The sequence below is a fragment of the Ursus arctos genome, unplaced genomic scaffold (genome assembly GCF_023065955.2).
Source record: "Ursus arctos isolate Adak ecotype North America unplaced genomic scaffold, UrsArc2.0 scaffold_34, whole genome shotgun sequence".
In the NCBI taxonomy this organism is placed as follows: domain Eukaryota; kingdom Metazoa; phylum Chordata; class Mammalia; order Carnivora; family Ursidae; genus Ursus; species Ursus arctos.
Genome location: NW_026623030.1, coordinates 12,737,950 through 12,757,206, shown reverse-complemented (window position 1 = coordinate 12,757,206; position 19,257 = coordinate 12,737,950). Strand labels below are relative to the sequence as shown.

General features: G+C 42.3%; 1 protein-coding gene across 8 annotated transcripts in view; it reads left to right on the top strand.

Moving 5' to 3' along the window:
• The window catches only part of PRR14L (proline rich 14 like), a 56,856-nt gene extending 38,372 nt beyond the window's left edge, over window positions 1-18,484 (top strand). For 7 of the 8 annotated variants that reach the window (XM_026484883.4, XM_026484881.4, XM_048221399.2 and 4 more), the window contains 5 exons: window positions 705-776; window positions 1,661-1,832; window positions 2,409-2,515; window positions 12,080-12,151; window positions 14,001-18,484. In XM_026484883.4, coding sequence (XP_026340668.2) covers window positions 705-776; window positions 1,661-1,832; window positions 2,409-2,515; window positions 12,080-12,151; window positions 14,001-14,280 — 703 coding nt within the window. In that variant the 3' untranslated portion in view covers window positions 14,281-18,484. Of the gene's footprint in view, window positions 1-704; window positions 777-1,660; window positions 1,833-2,408; window positions 2,516-8,948; window positions 10,133-12,079; window positions 12,152-14,000 lie in introns of those variants that run through there. The other variant, XM_057305786.1, reaches the window with a different exon arrangement.
• The last annotated feature ends 773 nt before the right edge of the window (window positions 18,485-19,257 follow it).

Genomic DNA, 19,257 nt, shown 5'->3' with positions numbered 1-19,257 from the left:
TTCTTGCTGTTTTTATAAATGTTGAGCTTGAGACACATGTTTTTTTCTAACCCCGATCAGATTAGCGTTTCAGCTGAGCTAGACCTAGATGCAGGGTCTCCTGGTTTCTGACGTGGTCAACTCCTTTTCCCGTATACACTCTTCCTCTTTCCTCTTACCAGTACCCGTCAGGGAGTCCTGAGTTAGTGCTAAACCTTCTAAAATCTGAACTATCTTTGTTTTGGAGACATAAAGCAGATCTACTTCTAAGAGGAGATGGGTTCTTTTATGGTCATCGTACAAACACCTCGTTAATTAAACCTGTACTTTGTTCCAAATTCAGCAGAAACTAATACAGGTTTTACTTTGAGAGGCACAAAAATCTCTCCACCGTCATGCGTTGATGTATCTGTAAGTGATGAATACCATTGCTTCATCTATAAAAAGCTTAATTACAAAGGCGCTAACCCTGTTAATGGTTTTCTCCTAAATAATCTTCCCGTCAGCCTGCCTCCATTCCAGTGGTGGGCACGTAAATGTAATTCTTATGACTGGGGGTGGTTTCTTCTTTCTGAGTGACTGACATTTCTTGTCTTCCTAGGGCCTAATTGAATATCATGTGCCATCAATGGCATCAAAACCTTTGAGTACCCGCAGTGGCATCAGAACTTTCCTGTTGTTCCACTGACCTAACCTGTTGCTTTTGTACTTTTGCTTCACTTCAGCCACACCATGTTACCATATGTGCCTCTTCCAGGCGTGGAAGCTACTTACAACGCCAGTGGCAGTCAGATGAGGTAAGCCTCCATAGGGCTTGCAGAGTGTGTGTGTGTGTGTGTGTGTGTGTGTGTGTGTGTGTGTGTGTGTCAGAGAGGAAAGAGTGAATGTGCAAGCAAACACAGCACCTGAGAGGGCACACTAGCAGATGGTATGGGTCGAGCATAGCGTGATTCTGACGTCTGTATTCCTTCCAAACCTGATCCAAGATTCAGATGTGTTTTATTGTAAGTAGCAACCAAGGATGTGTAATCAGTACCATTTATTGAAAAAAAAGTCAAAATCACTAGCCAGTTCATTGTACCACAAGTTCCCTCGCAAGCTGTCTTTTGGTCATAGAGCCAGCTTCATTGCCTTGATGGGCCTGGTCTCATCTGAGCACAGTTCATTTGTTCAGTTCACTAAATGCCTTTTTCCTCCAAAAAGTCTTTTTCCTTTTTACACGTTTCCTTATAAAACTGCTCTACACCAATGAAGTGGATTGACCACATCCTTACAATTTTTTAAATATGTAGACACAGGCTGCGTCCAGAAATAACTAGAGAACAGGTTGTCTGAAAGCATCATTGCTGGAAAAAGGGAAGATCTTCAACCTTAGTTTGATGTTAAGAAGTTGAATGTGCCTTGGGGGCGCCTGGGTGGCACAGCGGTTAAGCGCCTGCCTTCGGCTCAGGGCGTGATCCCGGCGTTATGGGATCGAGCCCCACATCAGGCTCCTCCACTGTGAGCCTGCTTCTTCCTCTCCCACTCCCCTGCTTGTGTTCCCTCTCTCGCTGGCTGTCTCTATCTCTGTCAAATAAATAAATAAAATCTTAAAAAAAAAAAAAAAAAGTTAAAGGTGCCAAGGTAGAAAGTGAAACCCATCTCATATTTTCCTTCTCTGTTTTTCTTTCCATGGTGCTAGACTAGAGCCTCCGTTCCCTGCCTTGGTACCAAAGTCTTGCTTGGTAACAGACTCAGCTGTCAGCAAGCTCCTGCTTTCAGCCTCCGAGTTCCAGGTTCCTGAATTTGATGAGCTGAATAGTGTGGCAGTGGCATGCCCGCATCCACAGAGCAGCCCTCCAGAACAGAAGGAGGTAAATATAAAGTGCTGATAGAGTCGGGGCAGTACTGGAAATGTCCATCGAGGACCACAGATCACGTGATGGGTACATGGAGGCCCCTAAGTGTCTTTGCTTATCACTGTTAACTTCAGCTGAGTGCTGGAGATTACCAAGGCAGGACCTTTCTGCTTGGCCACTGAAGGCTACTCTGGATCTCTTAATCTGCATTGTTTTCCAGATCCTTTTTTCTTAACAATAGCATTTAACGGTATTTAGAGAGGTGGACCAAAGAGCTGCTTCATGCATTCAAAGATGGGTAAACAATGGTATTCTTCAATTTTGATATCTCTCTCTGTCTCCAGCAGTTAACAGGCTCTCATATTGCTAATCTCAATTTCAGAGCTGAATGTACGATTCTCTTCTAATAATAAAAAGGGAGTGGTTGCTGAGAACACTGTCAGCAGGAGTGAGTAGAGCTTTGTCATAAACTATGAGCTAGAGTCATCTATAAACGGAGGAAGCAAAATCTTAGAGTATCAAGAAAAAGGCCTTTATGTATTTAAAATGATTTATAACTTGAACATCTTTCTTCTTAATCTTTAAAAATAGGCTGAGCCAGAGAAGAGGCCAAAGAAAGTCTCACAGATTCGTATCCGGAAAACCATTCCTAAGCCAGACCCTAATCTTACCCCCATGGGCCTTCCTCGACCCAAAAGGTGAGCTCCTTCACTAATACACATAGGTTCACTTTTTTAGAAAATTGTTTTATAGAATATGACTTTTTTAAATGGTCATATACTCTGAGCTATTTATTATACTTCTAGGAATTTATCCAAAAGAATTAATTGGTAATGTGACCAGAGATTTATGTGCCAGGGATATTGTTCTGCATTCTTAATCATTTTTATCAAGCTCACTATACCAGATATTATGCTGTCCCTTTGTGTACATAGTCTGTTCATCCCCCAGTGGTGCTGGGAGGTCAGCACCATTGTCACCCCCAGGTGTAGGTGAGGGTGCCGAGGCTCAGTGGTTAAGACACCTATGTTAGGCCATGCTGTCAGTCGTGGCTCAGGTGGTTTCTCTTTCACAGTTTTTACCTGAACCCACAGCCCAAGCTCACAACATTCTGGTGCAGAATTGACAAGGGACCTAATGTCGTGAGGGAAAGAAGTTTAATTTTTTTTCTTTTTTCTTTTTTTTTAAGAAAATGCCAGGTCCATTATATGGTCTGTATCATGGCCTTTAAAAACTTGGTTTCTAAAGATTTATTTTTTATGACAGAGATCATTGCTAACCCTAAAAAGGGAAGTGAAAAGAAAAAAACAGATTACCATATTATGTATTTGGTGTACTATACATTACACAGACACACTATGAAAATACAGCCACTGTATAAAATATCTCCAGGGTTACATTTTCTTCTGGTGGATTTCACTCCTTCATTTCTCATTGGCAAATAGAAGCCGAACAGTAGTCCCTTAAATAACCCCAGGGTAAGTTACTGAACCTTCTTGAGCTTCAAGAATGCGTCTGTAAAGTGTGGTAAGAATTCCCAACACTTAAGATTGCTGTACAGTCCAATTGAGGAAGAAATGTGTACTGTACCTATTATATTGCTTCACACAACACAAATGCAATAATTATTACTATGATCGTACTTGACGTTCTACTTTTCCCGCATGGTTTTTGTCTTCATATATTTTTATCTTACAATTCTTTTATTGATCATCCTACCATATGTCTTTACAAGAGAAATTTTAAAATATTTCAGATATCCTAGGTTGAATAGTACTTATTACTAGAAGGAACTAGGATTCAGAATCAAATGCATTCTAGCTTGCATTTAAATGTAGATATAAGTCCTGAAAAACTTTCTTATTATAAATAAGTAGTTGGGAGTGGAGAGAATTTTAATATAGTAATGACATTCAGTCCTTTGAACTTCTTTCAAGTAATAAGCCAAAAAAGCACAGTGATCTATCATCAAATTATATATAATGATTTATCACATCATTTTTTTGAAAGCAAAGGATTGAAAAGTGCTGACTCACATAGGTTCTGTTACCAGGCGTTGAAGCAGTGAGTATCTCACTGTATGAGCAACACACCAAAAAGATCTGACCAGTAAGTGTCAGACGCCCAATAATTTGTATGCTGGTCTTTCCCTTAGAGATACTGTATTTAAATCAATATAGTGAAAGAGGTTGAAAAAATAAGATTGTTAACAAATCTTACCCTAAGTTATCTTTTGATAAAATGCTTTTATTCACATCCTCTTTTGTCAGAAAACCTTGAAGTTAATAGATACAGTGCATTAAATTTATGGAAAAGCCTTGACATGTAACTTTTTTTAAATATACTTGACACAATGTTACATTAGTTTCACATGTGCAATATAGTGATTCAGCAAGAGTCTGCACGATGCTGTGCTCGCCACAAGTGTAACTACCATTTGTCACCATAATGATGCTATTATAATACCGTTGACTATATTCCCTGTGCTGTACCTTTTATCCTTGTGACTTATTCTTTCCATAACAGGAAGCCTAAGTCTCCCACTCCCCTTCACCCATTTTGTACATTCTCCCACCCTTGACATAGAACTTAATTGGGAAAGGCAGTTTTTATTATTCCAGCCCATCAGCCAAATCATCCTTATTTCCTAATTTTTGTTTTCCAACTCAAATAAACGGGTTAATTCGCACTTAAAATCATACAAACCATTGAGAAATAAATTACGGAACACCTCTTATAAGGTAAATTTGTAAAAGCCATAAGTCAAACTTAAAATCATATGTAACAAATATAATTAATTTATTTTAATAGCACATTATTAAAACAACATGGTAATGCTGTTTCTCATTAATGGATTTGTAATAAACCAATGTAATGTGTAGCTAGAATAATAAATTATGAAGTGAGGAGTATGGTATAAAGCATGGTATTGCTTCAGTAAATATGTATGCATACATGAATCAAACAGTGTTGTTGGATTTTTAGGAACAATTAAGGGTCATGTAAAAAATCAGAAATAAACCTATTAATTTATGTAAATCTTAGGAGTGCTTCAGTATTTAATGTAGGAGAAAAATCATCATGAAACCACCTTGCATGGCAGTATCCTGTAATTTTTGCTGCTGTTAACAGGAGTAGAAGTTAAAACATTTTATAAGCTAAAATAAGATGAGGATTAAATAATTGAATTAAATATTTCTTTATGTGATTTGTTACAAGTTTATTCCTTAACTGAAGGAAATTACTTAAAATTTTTGGGTTTTACACACTTCATCTTCAAATAGTCCTAGTAAACATTTCAGTTACATTTTTTAAAAAAGAAGAATTGACTATTGAGTGGAACTTTACTTTTTAGGTGACAACAGACTGTCAGTGAGAATTAAGAATAGTTTCGGAGGAAACATTGTATACAATTAAATACACGAATAAGCTGTGTTGGAATTCGAAGCTCTCATTCCTAAGTAGGGCCTCCTTCTGAGGAGGCATTGTTTGATGATAATCAGGAGATAAACAAGGCAGGGTCTCTCTGACAAACCCATTGTGCAGCATATCTGACATCTGAATATTCTGACACCAGCCAAAGTACCCTATTTCTAAAGCCATTCCTCTCTTAATGGAACTATATGTGATGGGGGAAAGACCAGTCCAATACAAGTTTACCGTGATTTCATTAATTACTGAAGGGGACTTAGGATCAGTGATTTGATTCATATACCAAAGTAGCATTCAGGATGGATAGGTATTCTGAAAGAATTTATGGGAATGGAGAAATCTGCATGAACATTCAAGGACACTTCTCAAACATGTGACTAAAAGTTCTAGGAAATTAAAGATTAGGAGATTGAGTCCACTAAAACGGGGTATTCCTGTACTCGGTGGCATGTCTTCTGGTACACTAGTGTGAATACCACTGGTCTAGGGTATTTAGTAGCAACCGTATTTAGCTCTTGCAGGTTCCTGTGTCTCTCGGTCCAATCAGACAAACTACACAATATTTTAAATAGGGGAACTTTAGTATAAAATGTTAAACTATAATAGAGTAACCACAAGATGTGCAGAGAATTCTGAGGGTACCGTAAGACCGAGGGCAAGTACTCAAGGAAGGGCAAACTTGGAAGAGGGGCCACCTTCCTTAGGTTGGCATTTAGACTTTTTTGGAAAGGGTATGGTTGCAACCCATTGGATGGCTGGGTTGCTGAGGCCAGACCTAGGCAAGCAGGAAATAGCAACTTTGCAGGGTGCAGACAAGCTGAGGCAGACAGGCATGCAAGGGGAGTGGGGTGATGCTATGGATGTAAGGCCTGGAGCACGTGGTGTTTCTTTCAGGAGGGCCACAGGAAACAGCCCTCAGGAAGCTGGGGTGCAAGCTTGTGGCCTGGAGTGCCACATATGTGTCAGGAAGCATGTGGCACAGTCACCAGGCTAGGGTTGCCAGAGACTGAAGGACTACATGCTGTGTCCACAGAGCTAGGGCTGAGCTCACTCCAAATGCCCCCTCCTTAACATCCCAGCAAACATGCACAATGACGGGGAAAAAGTTTACCAGAACCAGAAAGAGAAGCTCCTTTCCTCCTACAGTGTTCCACCAATGCCCTCTTCTGCCAAAGCTTTTATCATCATACTTAACTGTAAAGAAGGAATGCTTCAGGAGTCCAAGATTCCATTTTCACAGAGTAGGTACTGAAGGGTACACTTTGAGCTAAGAAGCAGTAATTTGATACTGGTACATGCCAGTATATACTAAAAATTTGAATACAGTTCACTTGACCAAGAGCTGTTTCTTTTAAGGAGAGATTTGAATAAATGGCAAAAAGTTGTATTTAACACAATCACATGGAAAAATAAAGAAGCAAGAATAGCCAGGAAAATTCAGAAAAGGAATGAATTAATAGAGGTACTGATCCTAAGAGATATTACAATATATTTTAAAGTCTCAATAAAGAAGAACAGTGTAGTGCTTGAGCATAAACATACAAATTGGCAAATTAAAATAGAAAGTCCAGAAATAGACAAAAATACATAGGGAGATTTAGTATGTGACAAAGGTGTCCCCTCAAATCAGTGGTAAAAAGAAGGACTGTTCAGTAAAGTGCTATTGGGGCAACTGGGTAGCCATTTTAAAAAGTAATAAACTTGGCTGGCTGTCAATAGAGCGTTTTTCTTGGGGTTGTAAGTTCAAGCCACATTTTGGGTGTAAAGATCACTTAAAAATAAAATTTTGGGGGTTCCTGGGTGACTCAAGACTGTTAAGCATCTGCCTTGGCTCAGGTCATGATCCCAGGGTCCTGGAATTGAGACCCTTGTTGGGCTCCCTGCTCAGCAGGGAGTCTGCCTCTCCCTCTCCATCTATCTCTCCCCCTGCTCATGTTCTGTCTCGCTCACTCTGTCTCTCACGCTCTCTCAAAAAAAATAAATAAAAATCTTTAACAAACAAAAAAAAGAGTAATAAAGTTGGATCTGCATCTTAGACCTTTTACCAGAAGAAATTCCAAATGGGTCAGATTTAAATGGAAACAAATCAGACTGTAAGAATACTTGAGGAAACCATAGGAAATTTGTGTGTGTGTGTGTAAACTCTACCTCCAACATGGGGCTAGAACTCACGACCTCAAGGTCAAGAGTCGCATGCTCCACTGACTGAGCCACCCCTGCTCATAGGAAATTTCTAACTGGAGTGGCTAACTAGAATACAAAGTCCAGAGCCATAAAATAAAAGTCTGAGAAATATATTTCGTAAAAATCTAGCACTTCTGCTAAAAAAAAAGAAACATACCATAAACAAAGTCCAAACACAACTTGTAGGGCGTCTGGGTGACTCAGTCGGTTAAACGTCCAACTCTTGATTTCGGCTCAGGTCATGATTATGGGGTCCTGAGACTGAGCCCCCATTCCGGGCTCCACACTCAGTGGGCAGTCTGCTTGAGATTCCCGCCTCTCCGTCTGCCCCTCTCCCCATGCACACACATATACTCTCTCTCTCTTAAATAAACAAATCTTTAAGAAAAACACAACTTCTAATTGACTAGATGGGAGGAGTCCTTTCGCAATATATACACATAACAGATCCTCAAGATGTATACTTTAAATATCTTACAATCTTATTTGTCAGTTATGTGTCAATAAAGCTGAAAAACAGTAAAATTTTAAGAAACCACAAACTCCTATCTCAAAAGGCTAATTTACATACATACACTTGCACGCAAACACACCAGGCTTCTACAAATTGGTAAGAGAAAATGATCCCCACAGAAAACTGGGCAAAGGATGTGACCAGATAGATGGCCCATAGGTAAGGAAGTGAAAATAGCTCTTTCCCAAATGGAACAAGTGATCATAACACCGCATTGCTTGTTCAAAGGACTGTATCAAAATTAGAAATGCACAGACCGGGGCGCCTGGGTAGCACAGTCGTTAGGCGTCTGCATTCGGCTCAGGGCGTGATCCCGGCGTTCCGGGATCGAGTCCCACATCAGGCTCCTCCGCTGGGAGCCTGCTTCTTCCTCTCCCTCTCCCCTGCTGTGTTCCCTCTCTCGCTGGCTGTCTCTCTGTCACATAAATAAAATAAAATCTTTAAAAAAAAAAAAAAAAAGAAATGCACAGACCCTTTGGATTTCTAGGAATTTCTCATACAGATAGACTTCCAAGTATAGGAAGTAACATGTATAAAACTGCTCACTACATCATAGTAATGGCAAAAGACTAAGAAAAATACGGGGCTGATCAAATACTTTATGGTACATCTATTCAAAAGAATAGAATGCTATGTAATCTTTCCAAAAAAACCCACAAAAAACAAGATGCACTGCTTTATATGTTTGTATAATCAGTGTCTTAAGGTGATGTTATGCTACAGCCAAAATTGTGGAATGCTGCCATTTGTATAAAACAGTGGAGGTTTGAAGGGAATAGGAATTCCCTAAGACCATTTCTGCAGCCATGTCTTCTATCAACATTTATAAATGAGAGATGGGGTTGCTCAAAATGAGAATTTGAACCCCACCCCCAGATGCCTGATGTTTTGTCTTTGGTCATATATAGAGATTTGTTCTCTCTACCTCAGAGTATAAAAGTCATTGTTACTCAAGCAGGTTGGTCATTTTAGGGATTCAGTGTGCCCTGGTCATTTTCCAGGCCGGAAAACAGATGCCATCAAAAATCGTTGCTGTATTCTGCTTAGCATATATATATCCGCACCTCTCAACCTCAAGACCACACCTTATGCAGAGAGTTTTCACTCATAGTTCTGAAGCTGCCTTCCTCTTGATGGAAATCATAAAAACAGATGAAGTGATGAGGGAGAGAGGACCCACCGGATGGAAGACACTCAAGTATAGACTCTCGCCAAAACCACTCTGGGCAAGGTGGTCTCTCCACAGAACGTGTGCTTTTGAGGCAGACTGCACTGTTCCAGTGAGTGGAGCCTCTCTGAAGAAGGCAAAGTTTGTTAAGAGGCCAGAAATTCCAGAATCCGAGCCCTGCTCACCACGCTTCACCTCACCCCAGAAATGATGTTGCATACTGCCCTACTTGCAAGTCAGAATGACTGTCAGGGAGGCTCATCTTTCACTCTCAGACTGCCCACCTGACATCTTTAATTGTCGCAGTTGCTACCATTAAGAAGTAAAGTAGCCGTTATCTGCTGGAATGCCAGTGCAAAAAATATATATGTGTGTGTGTGTGTGTTGTAATTTATGTGTATTTTCCACATAAAGAACATGTTCTTTGCTGAATTGGAATTGAACCAACCAAACCTCATGTAAAATTTTCAGAAAGACACTAAAACATGATGCCAGAGTTAATTGACATACTCTGCAGACTGTTTTTCTTATCTGAATGAAACAGGTTTAAAATATACAGAAACATTGTGGCGATTTGCTCTTTTATAATAGTTATTGTAAAAGTTATTACACTCTCTGAAAATAAGTTTCTGCTGAGATAAGTGTGGTGACCAGAAGCTATTGTCTTCCACATAGTAGCAAAAATGAACAATAAACGAATTGAGAATACTCATAAACGAACGAGTAAAGGGTGAATGTTATGGTATATGAACCAGCACTCCACGAGGACTGATTAAAGGTCTACAGCAGAAAATGTACAAGATGAGTGTAGGCGCCTGGGTGGCTCAGTTGGTTAAGCGTCCAGTTCTTGGTTTTAGCTCAGCTCATGATCTCAGAGTTGTGAGATCGAGCCTCACATTGGGCTCCCTGCTCAGCAGAGTCTGCTTGTCCCTCTCCCTTTGCTTGTCCCCCTGCTAGCTTGCTCTCTCTCAAATATGTTTAAATGCAATAGTTTATAATGCCTTTTTTTTTTTTTTTAAGATTTTGTTTATTTTTTTGAGAGAGACGGGAGAGAGAGAAGCAGACTCCCCGCTGAGCAGGGAGCCCGATGGAGGGCTCCATCCCAGGACCCTGAGATCATGACCCGAGCCAAAGTCAGACATTTAACCGATGAGCCACCCAGACGCCCCTATAATGATACTTTTAAAACAATCCATTGGCCATATTTCGATAAGATTAGAGAACCAGTTAGTTGTTTTGGAAATCAGTAAATAAGGGGAAAGAACCAAGCATGATCTGTTTTTCCTGTGTACATCGTTCCTCAGGGTTACCAAGTAATTGATGAGCATGAAGTTTCAATTTAGATAGAAGAATTCTGCCTAATGATTGGAGGAGTGATAGGCTATCACCATGTAATGGCCCTAAAGAAGTAATAAATGTAGTCGCATTTTTCAGTGGCTATTAATATTACAAAAAAGTAAACAGGTATCATGTCCCTCATGAAAGTATACACCGCCATCTAAAAATCTTCCTATCAAAACACCTAAATCTGATTATGTCTCTATATCTAATTGTCGATCTGTAGGAAATACCTAGAGTATTTCCCATGTTTGGGTCAGAGGAACAGGTTAAATGATACTATGTGAGTGTAATCAAGAAAATCTAGACTGGGGGCGCCTGGGTGGCTCAGTCGTTAAGCGTCTGCCTTTGGCTCAGGTCATGATGCTTCTCCCTCTCCCACTCCCCCTGCTTGTGTTCCCTCTCTCGCTGTGTCTCTCTCCGTCAAATAAATAAAATCTTTAAAAAAAAAAAAAGAAAAGAAAAGAAAAAGAAAATCTAGACTGGGGAAGCCCCAGGTCAAAAGACCTGGTTTCTTCATCAAATAAATTACAAAATTAAAAAAAAAAAAAAAGTCAAGGGGCACCTGGGTGGCACAGTGGTTACGCGTCTGCCTTCGGCTCAGGGCGTGATCCCGGCGTTCTGGGATCGAGCCCCACATCAGGCTCCTCCGCTGGGAGCCTGCTTCTTCCTCTCCCACTCCCCCTGCTTGTGTTCCCTCTATCGCTGGCTGTCTCTATCTCTGTCGAATAAATAAATAAAATCTTTAAAAAGTCAAAATAGAACATGAGTAACATAAATTGAGATGGGTTTGATTGGAATTAAAAGCTCCAGGGACCTGTGTTTGGGAGAAGGGTAAAAATATTGAAGCACATCAGTTTCCAAGTTAAATATACTTATTAAAATTCTTGCCAACCACTAAAAAGGGAATGTATAATTTCCAAGCCAGAAAGGGGGGATAAAAGAGAGAGTAAGCAGTCAGTCAAGGAGAAGAAAAACATGGAAAAGGTAGGAAGAACTAAAAGAAGCTGTAAAATATGATAATAGATATAAATACAGTTATATCATTGCCCGTAAGTATAAATGGAGAAAATTTCATAAAGCTGAAAATCGGCAGCCTAGAAAAGAAAATCTAGTATGTGTTGTGCACATAAGACACATCTAAAACTCATTGTGGAAGGGCTGAAAAAAAACAAGCCCATCTAGTTGGGAAGGCAGTCTTACCTCTCTCAAGAGAGGGTGGAAAGGGGTGTCAGGGTGGCTCAGTTGGTTGAGAGTCTGCCTTCAGCTCAGGTCATGATCCCAGGGTCCTGCATTGGGCTCCTTGCTCAGCAGACAGCCTGCTCCTCCCCCTCCCCCTGCTCTTGCTCTCTCTCTCTTATAAATAAAATATTGAAAAAAAAGAAAAAGCAGGGGCACCTGGGTGGCTCAGTCGTTAAGCATCTGCCTTTGGCTCAGGTCATGATCCCAGAGTCCTGGGATCGAGCCCCGCATTGGGCTCCCTGCTCGGAGGGGAGCCTGCTTCTCCCTCTCCCACTCCCCCTGCTTGTGTTCCCTGTCTCTCTGTCAAATAAATAAATAAAATCTTTAAAAATAATAATAAAAAAAAAATAAAAGCACAAAGGACTTACTTTGTTCTCGTTTCAGGTTGAAGAAAAAGGAGTTTAGTTTAGAAGAAATCTATACCAATAAGAATTATAAGTCTCCTCCCGCGAACAGGTGGGTACATGAGTAGGAATTAATAGACTGGGAGGGCTTCTGAAATGATCGATACAAATCTCCAATCCTTTCACTTCAGAAAGGGTTTTATGTTCAGTTATTGGAAATAACATGAATTGATATTTTTACTTCCCAGAGTTTGAACTGGGGTTGGTGGTAGGATGGGACAGAAACGTGTGTTGAATGAGGTAGGTACAGAAAACATCTTATTTCAGTTTGTGCTTGTGTTTTTAGCAAATATGCCAGCTCTCTTCTTCAGGACTAAAAATCATCAATCTTCAGATATGATTCCAAACCTAAATACAGAACGAGTTTCATTGGCTGCCTTTGAGTCTGAATTCAGTTCAAGTCAGGGAACATTTATGAAATTCCCGTTGTGTCCAGGTTGTAGCAGGGGGTTCTGGGATTTTATTCTGTAAGGTGAACATTTGCTCTAAGACATTTGTACAAGATTATTCATTGCAGTGTTTTTAAATAATACGAAAGGATTGGAAACAACTGAAAATATCTACTAATCAAGTTCTGATTAAATTACAATCCAGCCTTATCATGGAATGTACTGTATAGCCATTAAAAAGAATGAATCAGGGGCGCCTGGGTGGCTCAGTCAGTTAAGCATCTGCCTTTTGGCTCAGGTCATGATCCCAAGGTCCTGGATTGAGCCCCGCATCAGGCTACCTGCTCTGTGGGGAGTCTGCTTCTCCCTCTCCCTCTGCCCCTACCCCCAGCTTGTGCTCTTTCTCTCACGCTCACTCTGTCTCTCAAATAAATAAATAAAATCTTTAAAAAAAAAAAAAAAAAGAATGGGGCACCTGGGTGGCTCAGTCAAGCATCTGCCTTTGGCTCAGGTCGTGGTCCCAGAGTCTTGGGATCAAGTCCCGTGTCGGGCTTCCTGCTCCACGGGGAGTCTGCTTTTTCCTCTGTCCCTCCTCCCACTCATTCTCTCAAACTCTCTCTCTCAAATAAATAAAATCTTTAGGAAAAAAAAGAATGAATCAGATACCCATGTACTGAATTTGAATAATCTTAAAAGTTATTGACAGGGGGTGCCTGGGAGGCTCAGTTGGTTTAAGCATCTGCCTTCGGCTCGGGTCATGATCCCAGGGTGCTGGGCCGGCTCCCTGCTCAGCAGGCTAAGCAGGGAACCTGCTTCAGCCTCTCCCTCTGCTGCTCCCCCTGCTTGTGCTCTCTCTCTCTCTGTCAAATAAATAAAATCTTAAAAAAAAAAAGTTATTGACAGGTCAGATAGGCACAGTACATAGGATAGTATATGTAATACCATTTGAGTAAAAGGAAAAAACCAAAGTGGAGGATATATGTCATGATAGGTCAGCAGACTACAGGCCAAATTCAGCCAGTGGCCTGTTTCCGTTCTTTTCTTCTTTTTTGTTAAAATCTGTGAGCAAAGAATGGTTTCTACATTTTTAAAGTGGTAAGAACAAAAAAGAATATGTAATAGAGTCCTATATGGCTCATTAATTTTAAAATGTTTACTCTCTGGCACTTTATGCAAAAGGGCTGACCTCTGATAATATATGCTTATTTATGCATGTCTGTGCATTGTATGACTTTTGGGAGGATAGTCAAAAAGTTTGCTGGTGTTGCCAACAGGGGCTGGTCTTTTATTCTTTACCCCTTTGTCCAGTTGCAGTTTTTTCACTATGTGTTCATATATTACATATCCATAAATATTTTTTTCATACAAAAAAGCTAGATACTGGCCAAAGGAAACAATTGAGTAAGTAGTCGTTAGTTGTTTTAGCCCCAGCTGACCAGAAGGGTTGGTGGCCCCAGAAATGCACCATGTGAGTCAGTGTTTTGTTGATTCTTTTTTATGTTGTACCCTCAGGTGTTTGGAGACCATCTTTGAGGAACCCAAGGAACGAAATGGTACGCTAATCTCAATCAGCCAGCAGAAGAGAAAACGAGTTCTAGAATTTCAGGATTTTACCGTCCCACGGAAGAGGAGAGCTCGTGGCAAGGTCAAGGTGGCAGGCAGCTTTACCAGGGCCCAGAAGGCGGCTCTGCAGAGTCGAGAGCTGGATGCTCTGTTGATCCAGAAACTCATGGAATTGGAGACCTTTTTTGCCAAGGAAGAGGAGGAGCAGGAGCGGCCAACTGGTTGTTGAGAAGCAATTGGGTTTGGGGTTCTCAATTTTAGATTCTCCAGGCTCCTTGGAAGAGGTTGCCTGATTTTGTCCTACCACCCAAACTACTCAAAATGCAGTCAGTCCATGGATTTTTACCTATTTTAAGGTGCAACCTTTTTAGGAAATGGTGAAGGAGGGTCCTCTGCTTCTACTGCTGAGTATTGAACCTCAGGAATGCTCCCTTTCTCCTGGAAATGGTCCTGAATGACATCTGGCCTCCTCCCCCACTCGCCACCCTCAGGAGGCGGACAGAGCACACCTTCAGTAACACTAGGATTCCAAGGACTCACAGCATTTGCACGTCCGTGTGAAAGTTCTGCATTGTTTACGGTGGTGCTAGACCAAGATTATTTAGAGACGTGGCCTAGGGAGGGGGACCTGGCGTCCTGTCCTGTGTGGTCTCACCGGCTCATTTCAGTAGTTGAGGAAAGATGAGCTGTTGTGTTTCCTAATCCTTTGAGTCCGTCTGCCCAGAACCGTGTGTGTGTGTGTGTGTGTGTGTGTGTGTGTGTGTGTGTGGCTTTTTCCCATCATTTTCTCCCCTCTGTGACTGTGGGTCACTAGTGCCAGAGGAGCCCGTCCAGGCCCCATTCGAAGTAAGTTGCACTTTTTAATGTTGTGGTGTTGATTATTTTCATTTGTTTTATTTCTTTTTTTTTTTTTTTTTTGTATTATTGCTGCATGTTTGGAGCCTTTAAATGTGATTTTAAAACAAATTTTTTAAGACATCAAGGAGAAAGACAATACATGTCTTCAGAATATATGACAGGCATTTGACCCAGCATATCAGTGCATGGTATGGGACAGTGGAGAGACATTTTCCCATCATGTGTTTCAAGCAGCCCCGCAGCCCCTTCCCCATCTTCCGGTGTAGCTCATTAGAGGGAGTACTTTTTCATCTGGGTTCATTCTTGCTCACTTAAGCTGATGTGTTTATTTTAATGATGGAAGTAAGAGCAGATTTTCCTCCCAGGCATTTAAAAAATGTGAATGTTGGGTGTGGTCTTAATGGATTTTATCCGAAGTGGTCGTAAGTATCTAACAAAGTTGGGTACAACAGCTCAGGCGGTGATAAAGGCCAACCCAGAGTGTTTGCAGCCATCAGAGCAACTTGCTCCAAAAGTGGGGAGTGAGACAGGACGTGGTTTGGACCCAGTGATGCATCCTTGCAGTGGGATCATGAAATCCCACCGCCAGCCCTCTCTGAGAACACCATCGTATTTGGGGCTCCTATGTCAAACCTACTGGAAATTCGGTGGAGTGCCAGAGTTAGTGGAGTTCCTTCATGTAGGCCCGCAGGAGTCTGTGGGCAGAAGGATGCTGTGTGGGTCAGCCAGGCCCAGACGTGTCGTTCTTTTTCCACTTAACTCCTGTGTGCCCTTGCCCTGTTTCCCCCTACCTCCTTCCCTTGTATTTTATCTTTCTTTCTCTCTTGCTCTCAAAACAAAAGTTCAGAGAATTCACATTCCTTGGCTGGTGAGTGAGATGCTACACCCGGCCTCAGGACACTGGTCACCTCTTCCCATTCTCCTAGGAGCCACTGCTGGGAAGCATCCACCCATGGAGACTGTCAGAACTCCAGAGATATTTTCAAAGCCAGTCTGTTAGAGAACAGTGAGTGGTGGCGTCCTGGAGTGTGTCTCCTAGGGTTCCTTTGTCTCCCCATTTGTGAGTGGGTGGGGAGATGGGGTGGGGGCGGGGGGGGTCTCTATGTGCCTTTCCTTTGCAGGTTGACAGTCTATGCCGCACTGGAGCAGAAGAACTGACATGAGCAAGAAAAAATAAAAAGTGCCACATCTGTCTTCTAGGCCCACTGCCTCAGACATAGCATTTAGTAAGTGAAATACATACCTGGTGACCCACGGAGGCTTCTAAGGACATGGCCAAATAGCATTAGAAGAGAGCCACACTTCCACACTGGCTCCGAATGATGTGAACCAGATTGCGTCGTTCTACATCCGCTTTGCCCAGACTGTATAGACACGACCTGTGTTTCACCTCAGTACCTCTCCCTTCCTGGGACAGGGTCCTTAGACACTAAATGCTTCTCTCTGTCTTTTTGCCTAAAGGAGTGGGATTAGTGATCCATTGCATCCTCCAACAGACATTTTTAGGGAGTGCTGCTGGACAGCTTGGAAACTCCCAGCAACTCAACATAGCCCTGTTTGCCAGCTCCATTGCCAGTGTAGACGAGTCAGCAATGCGGCACCCATGTCATCCAGCAGACTGAAGTTGAGTGGGCACTGCTGTGGCATCACCACCATTACAGAGACACAATTTCAAGTTTGCCCTTAATAGGCATGGCACTTGGAAGAGCCAGGAGCAGTGATTTGGAACATTGGAGGACTGGAGGAAGTGGAGGCCCGGGCTCTCTTCTTGTCCTGGCAGTGTGGGAGAGAAGCAGCCCTAGGCAGCCCTGCCTATCCTTGAAATTCTTGGTCTGCCCCCAGACTGTGGGCCTTCCCTGCTCCAAAGTTAAGAAGGGGCCCCCATTGCAAACTTGAAATTGCTTACCTGAAGTCGATACATTGAGTTCTAGCCCCGCTCAGCCACACCTGTCTTAGCATCCATTTTCATCGTTGGCCTAGCCAGCTGCAACGCTCTCTGTGGTCCTCGGAGCCTGTGGAAGCTGCCCACTGTGGGAGGCATTAGTCGACTGCTGGCACACCACCTGTCCAGAGCTACTGGAGGTCTTCTGGGTTGGAGGCTGGTACAATTTCTGAGGATGGGGACTTCCCACTCCCAAGTGGTGGGAAGTTACAATTAACTATGATTTACTCAGCTATAACTCAACTCCAGAGGCATAGTGTTTTTCATATGGGAAAGAGAGGAGAAATCTCAGGTCCAATCAGGGTTCTGCCCATCAGCTTTTCACTGAAACTTCAACCATGGGTTGGTTTGGTTTTGGTTTTGGGGGTTTTTTTTCATCCTTCAGTTTATAGCTGTATTTGCCCCTCATCTGCTCCCCACCCACTTTCCCCTTCTCTTTTGGTCGCCTTTCCAGCTTCATTTCTCCAGTAGCTTAAATGTACCTCATCACGTATTCAAGCAGATTATGTCCACTTTTTCTTAGTGACCTTACTCGAAGAGCTACAGCTGAGGGAGGTACGGTGGAAAGACATGTAGCGTTTGCCTTACTTGGAGCCTGAAGAGCTTAGAAAACTCATGCTGTGAATCCCAAAACTCAGCGCTCCTTCAAGAGCTGTGAAAATCATGACACTTTGTCACAGTTTTGCCTGAAAGGGTCTTTTGCGTGGGCACCAGAGCCAACCTGAGGTAAATTCCAGATCCTACCGTCTGGGCATGATCCCTCCCCCCAGGGCTCACTCCCTGCCCGCCAGACCGAGAGCAGTGTGGAGTGTGCAGGACTGGGGCAGCAGAGCCAAGGCTTTGGCGCAGCCTAACGGAATGCACAGCCAGCGCTCCGTCCCCAGGCTGGGATTCCATCTCATAACACCATGTACATTAACATCCGCGGAAGACCAACTTGTAGTCAGTGATACTTTTCTCCCATCACCTGAGGGAGGAGTATGCAGTTGGTGCTTTCTTTAATTCCCTTGTTTTGTTTTGTTTCTCGAAGCTTTTCCCCTGGTATCATGGAAAGGACCTCTTAAACACCACATTGTGGGTGGCTGTATCCAAAGTCTAAATACTTGGCCAGAGGTATGGAGTAGCCTTTCCTGGATTCATGCAAGGGAAGGGCTCCTTACCACAACTGCACTTCTTAATGTAAACAGCTGGCTTCAGAGGAAGGCTTAATTTTACAAAAAGCGAAGTTTTATATTATCGTCTAACCACAAATTGAGCAGCGAACGCTAATTTGATTATAAAGTGAGGGTCCCCATATAGCCCAGCATCTAGCACAGCGTATTCTCAGATTGATGCCTGTTCATTGTGTCTTCACGAGCCCCTCCCTGGTGCTGAACTGGATTTGAGTTCTTGGCGAGAGGCCTCAGCATCTCCTTGGGCTGGTCCGGGCCAGTAAAGAGCTGCCTGAAGTGTTTCTATATTATCATGGTCAATAGTTCAGTGAAATTTGTACATTTTTGGTAACATTGGCATACAAGATGCCCCTGCAGTTCCTTTTCTGTTTGGTAGTTTGTGACTCTAAAATTCCCACTGTTATGTGTGTTAATTTATGAAAATAAAAATTAAAAAAAATTTTTTTTGAAAACCTTTCAAATAACTCTCAAGACTGTTATTTTATCCTTTAAAAAATGGGGGGGGGCACCTGGGTTAAGCATCCAACTCCTGATTTTGGCTCGGGTCATGATCTCAGGGTTGTGAGATCGAGCCCCACGTGGGACTCCGTGCTCAGCATGGATTATGCTTGAGATTCTCTTTCTCCCTCTGCCTCTCTGCTCTCTCTCTCAAAATCTTTTTAAAAAATTTTTTTAAAGTAATCTCTACACCCAGCATGGGGTTCGACCGACTGAGTCAGCCAGGCACCCCTGTTATTTTATTCTTACAGCTTGGTAATAAGTTAAAATTTTACCTATAATGTCATTAGGTTTTACCATTTTCTGAGGACTGTCCTGTGCTCAGAACATGTATAGACCCCACTTCTGGGTGACCTGAGCCTGCAGTGAACCTTGGAAATTTCACTCAATGGGGGTCGCCCGGGTGGCACAGTTGGTTGAGTGTCCGACTCTTGGTTTTGGCTCAGGTCATGATCCCGGGCTCTTGGGATAGAATCCTGCATCGGGCTCCATGCTCAGCAGGGAGTCTGCTTCTCTCCCTCTCCCTTCTTGAGCTCACTCTCACTCTTTCTCTCTAAATAAATAAATCCTAAATAAAATTTACTCAGTGGTTGCAAATTATCTTGTGACAGAATTTGGTATTTGGAAACCACTGAGACTCATTCACATCCAAGTCATCCCAAGTGGGGTGGGTTGCTGAACAAGTATTTTAGGTGTGATTTTTAAATAGTGCACCTTACTTTCTCATTTGGCAGAG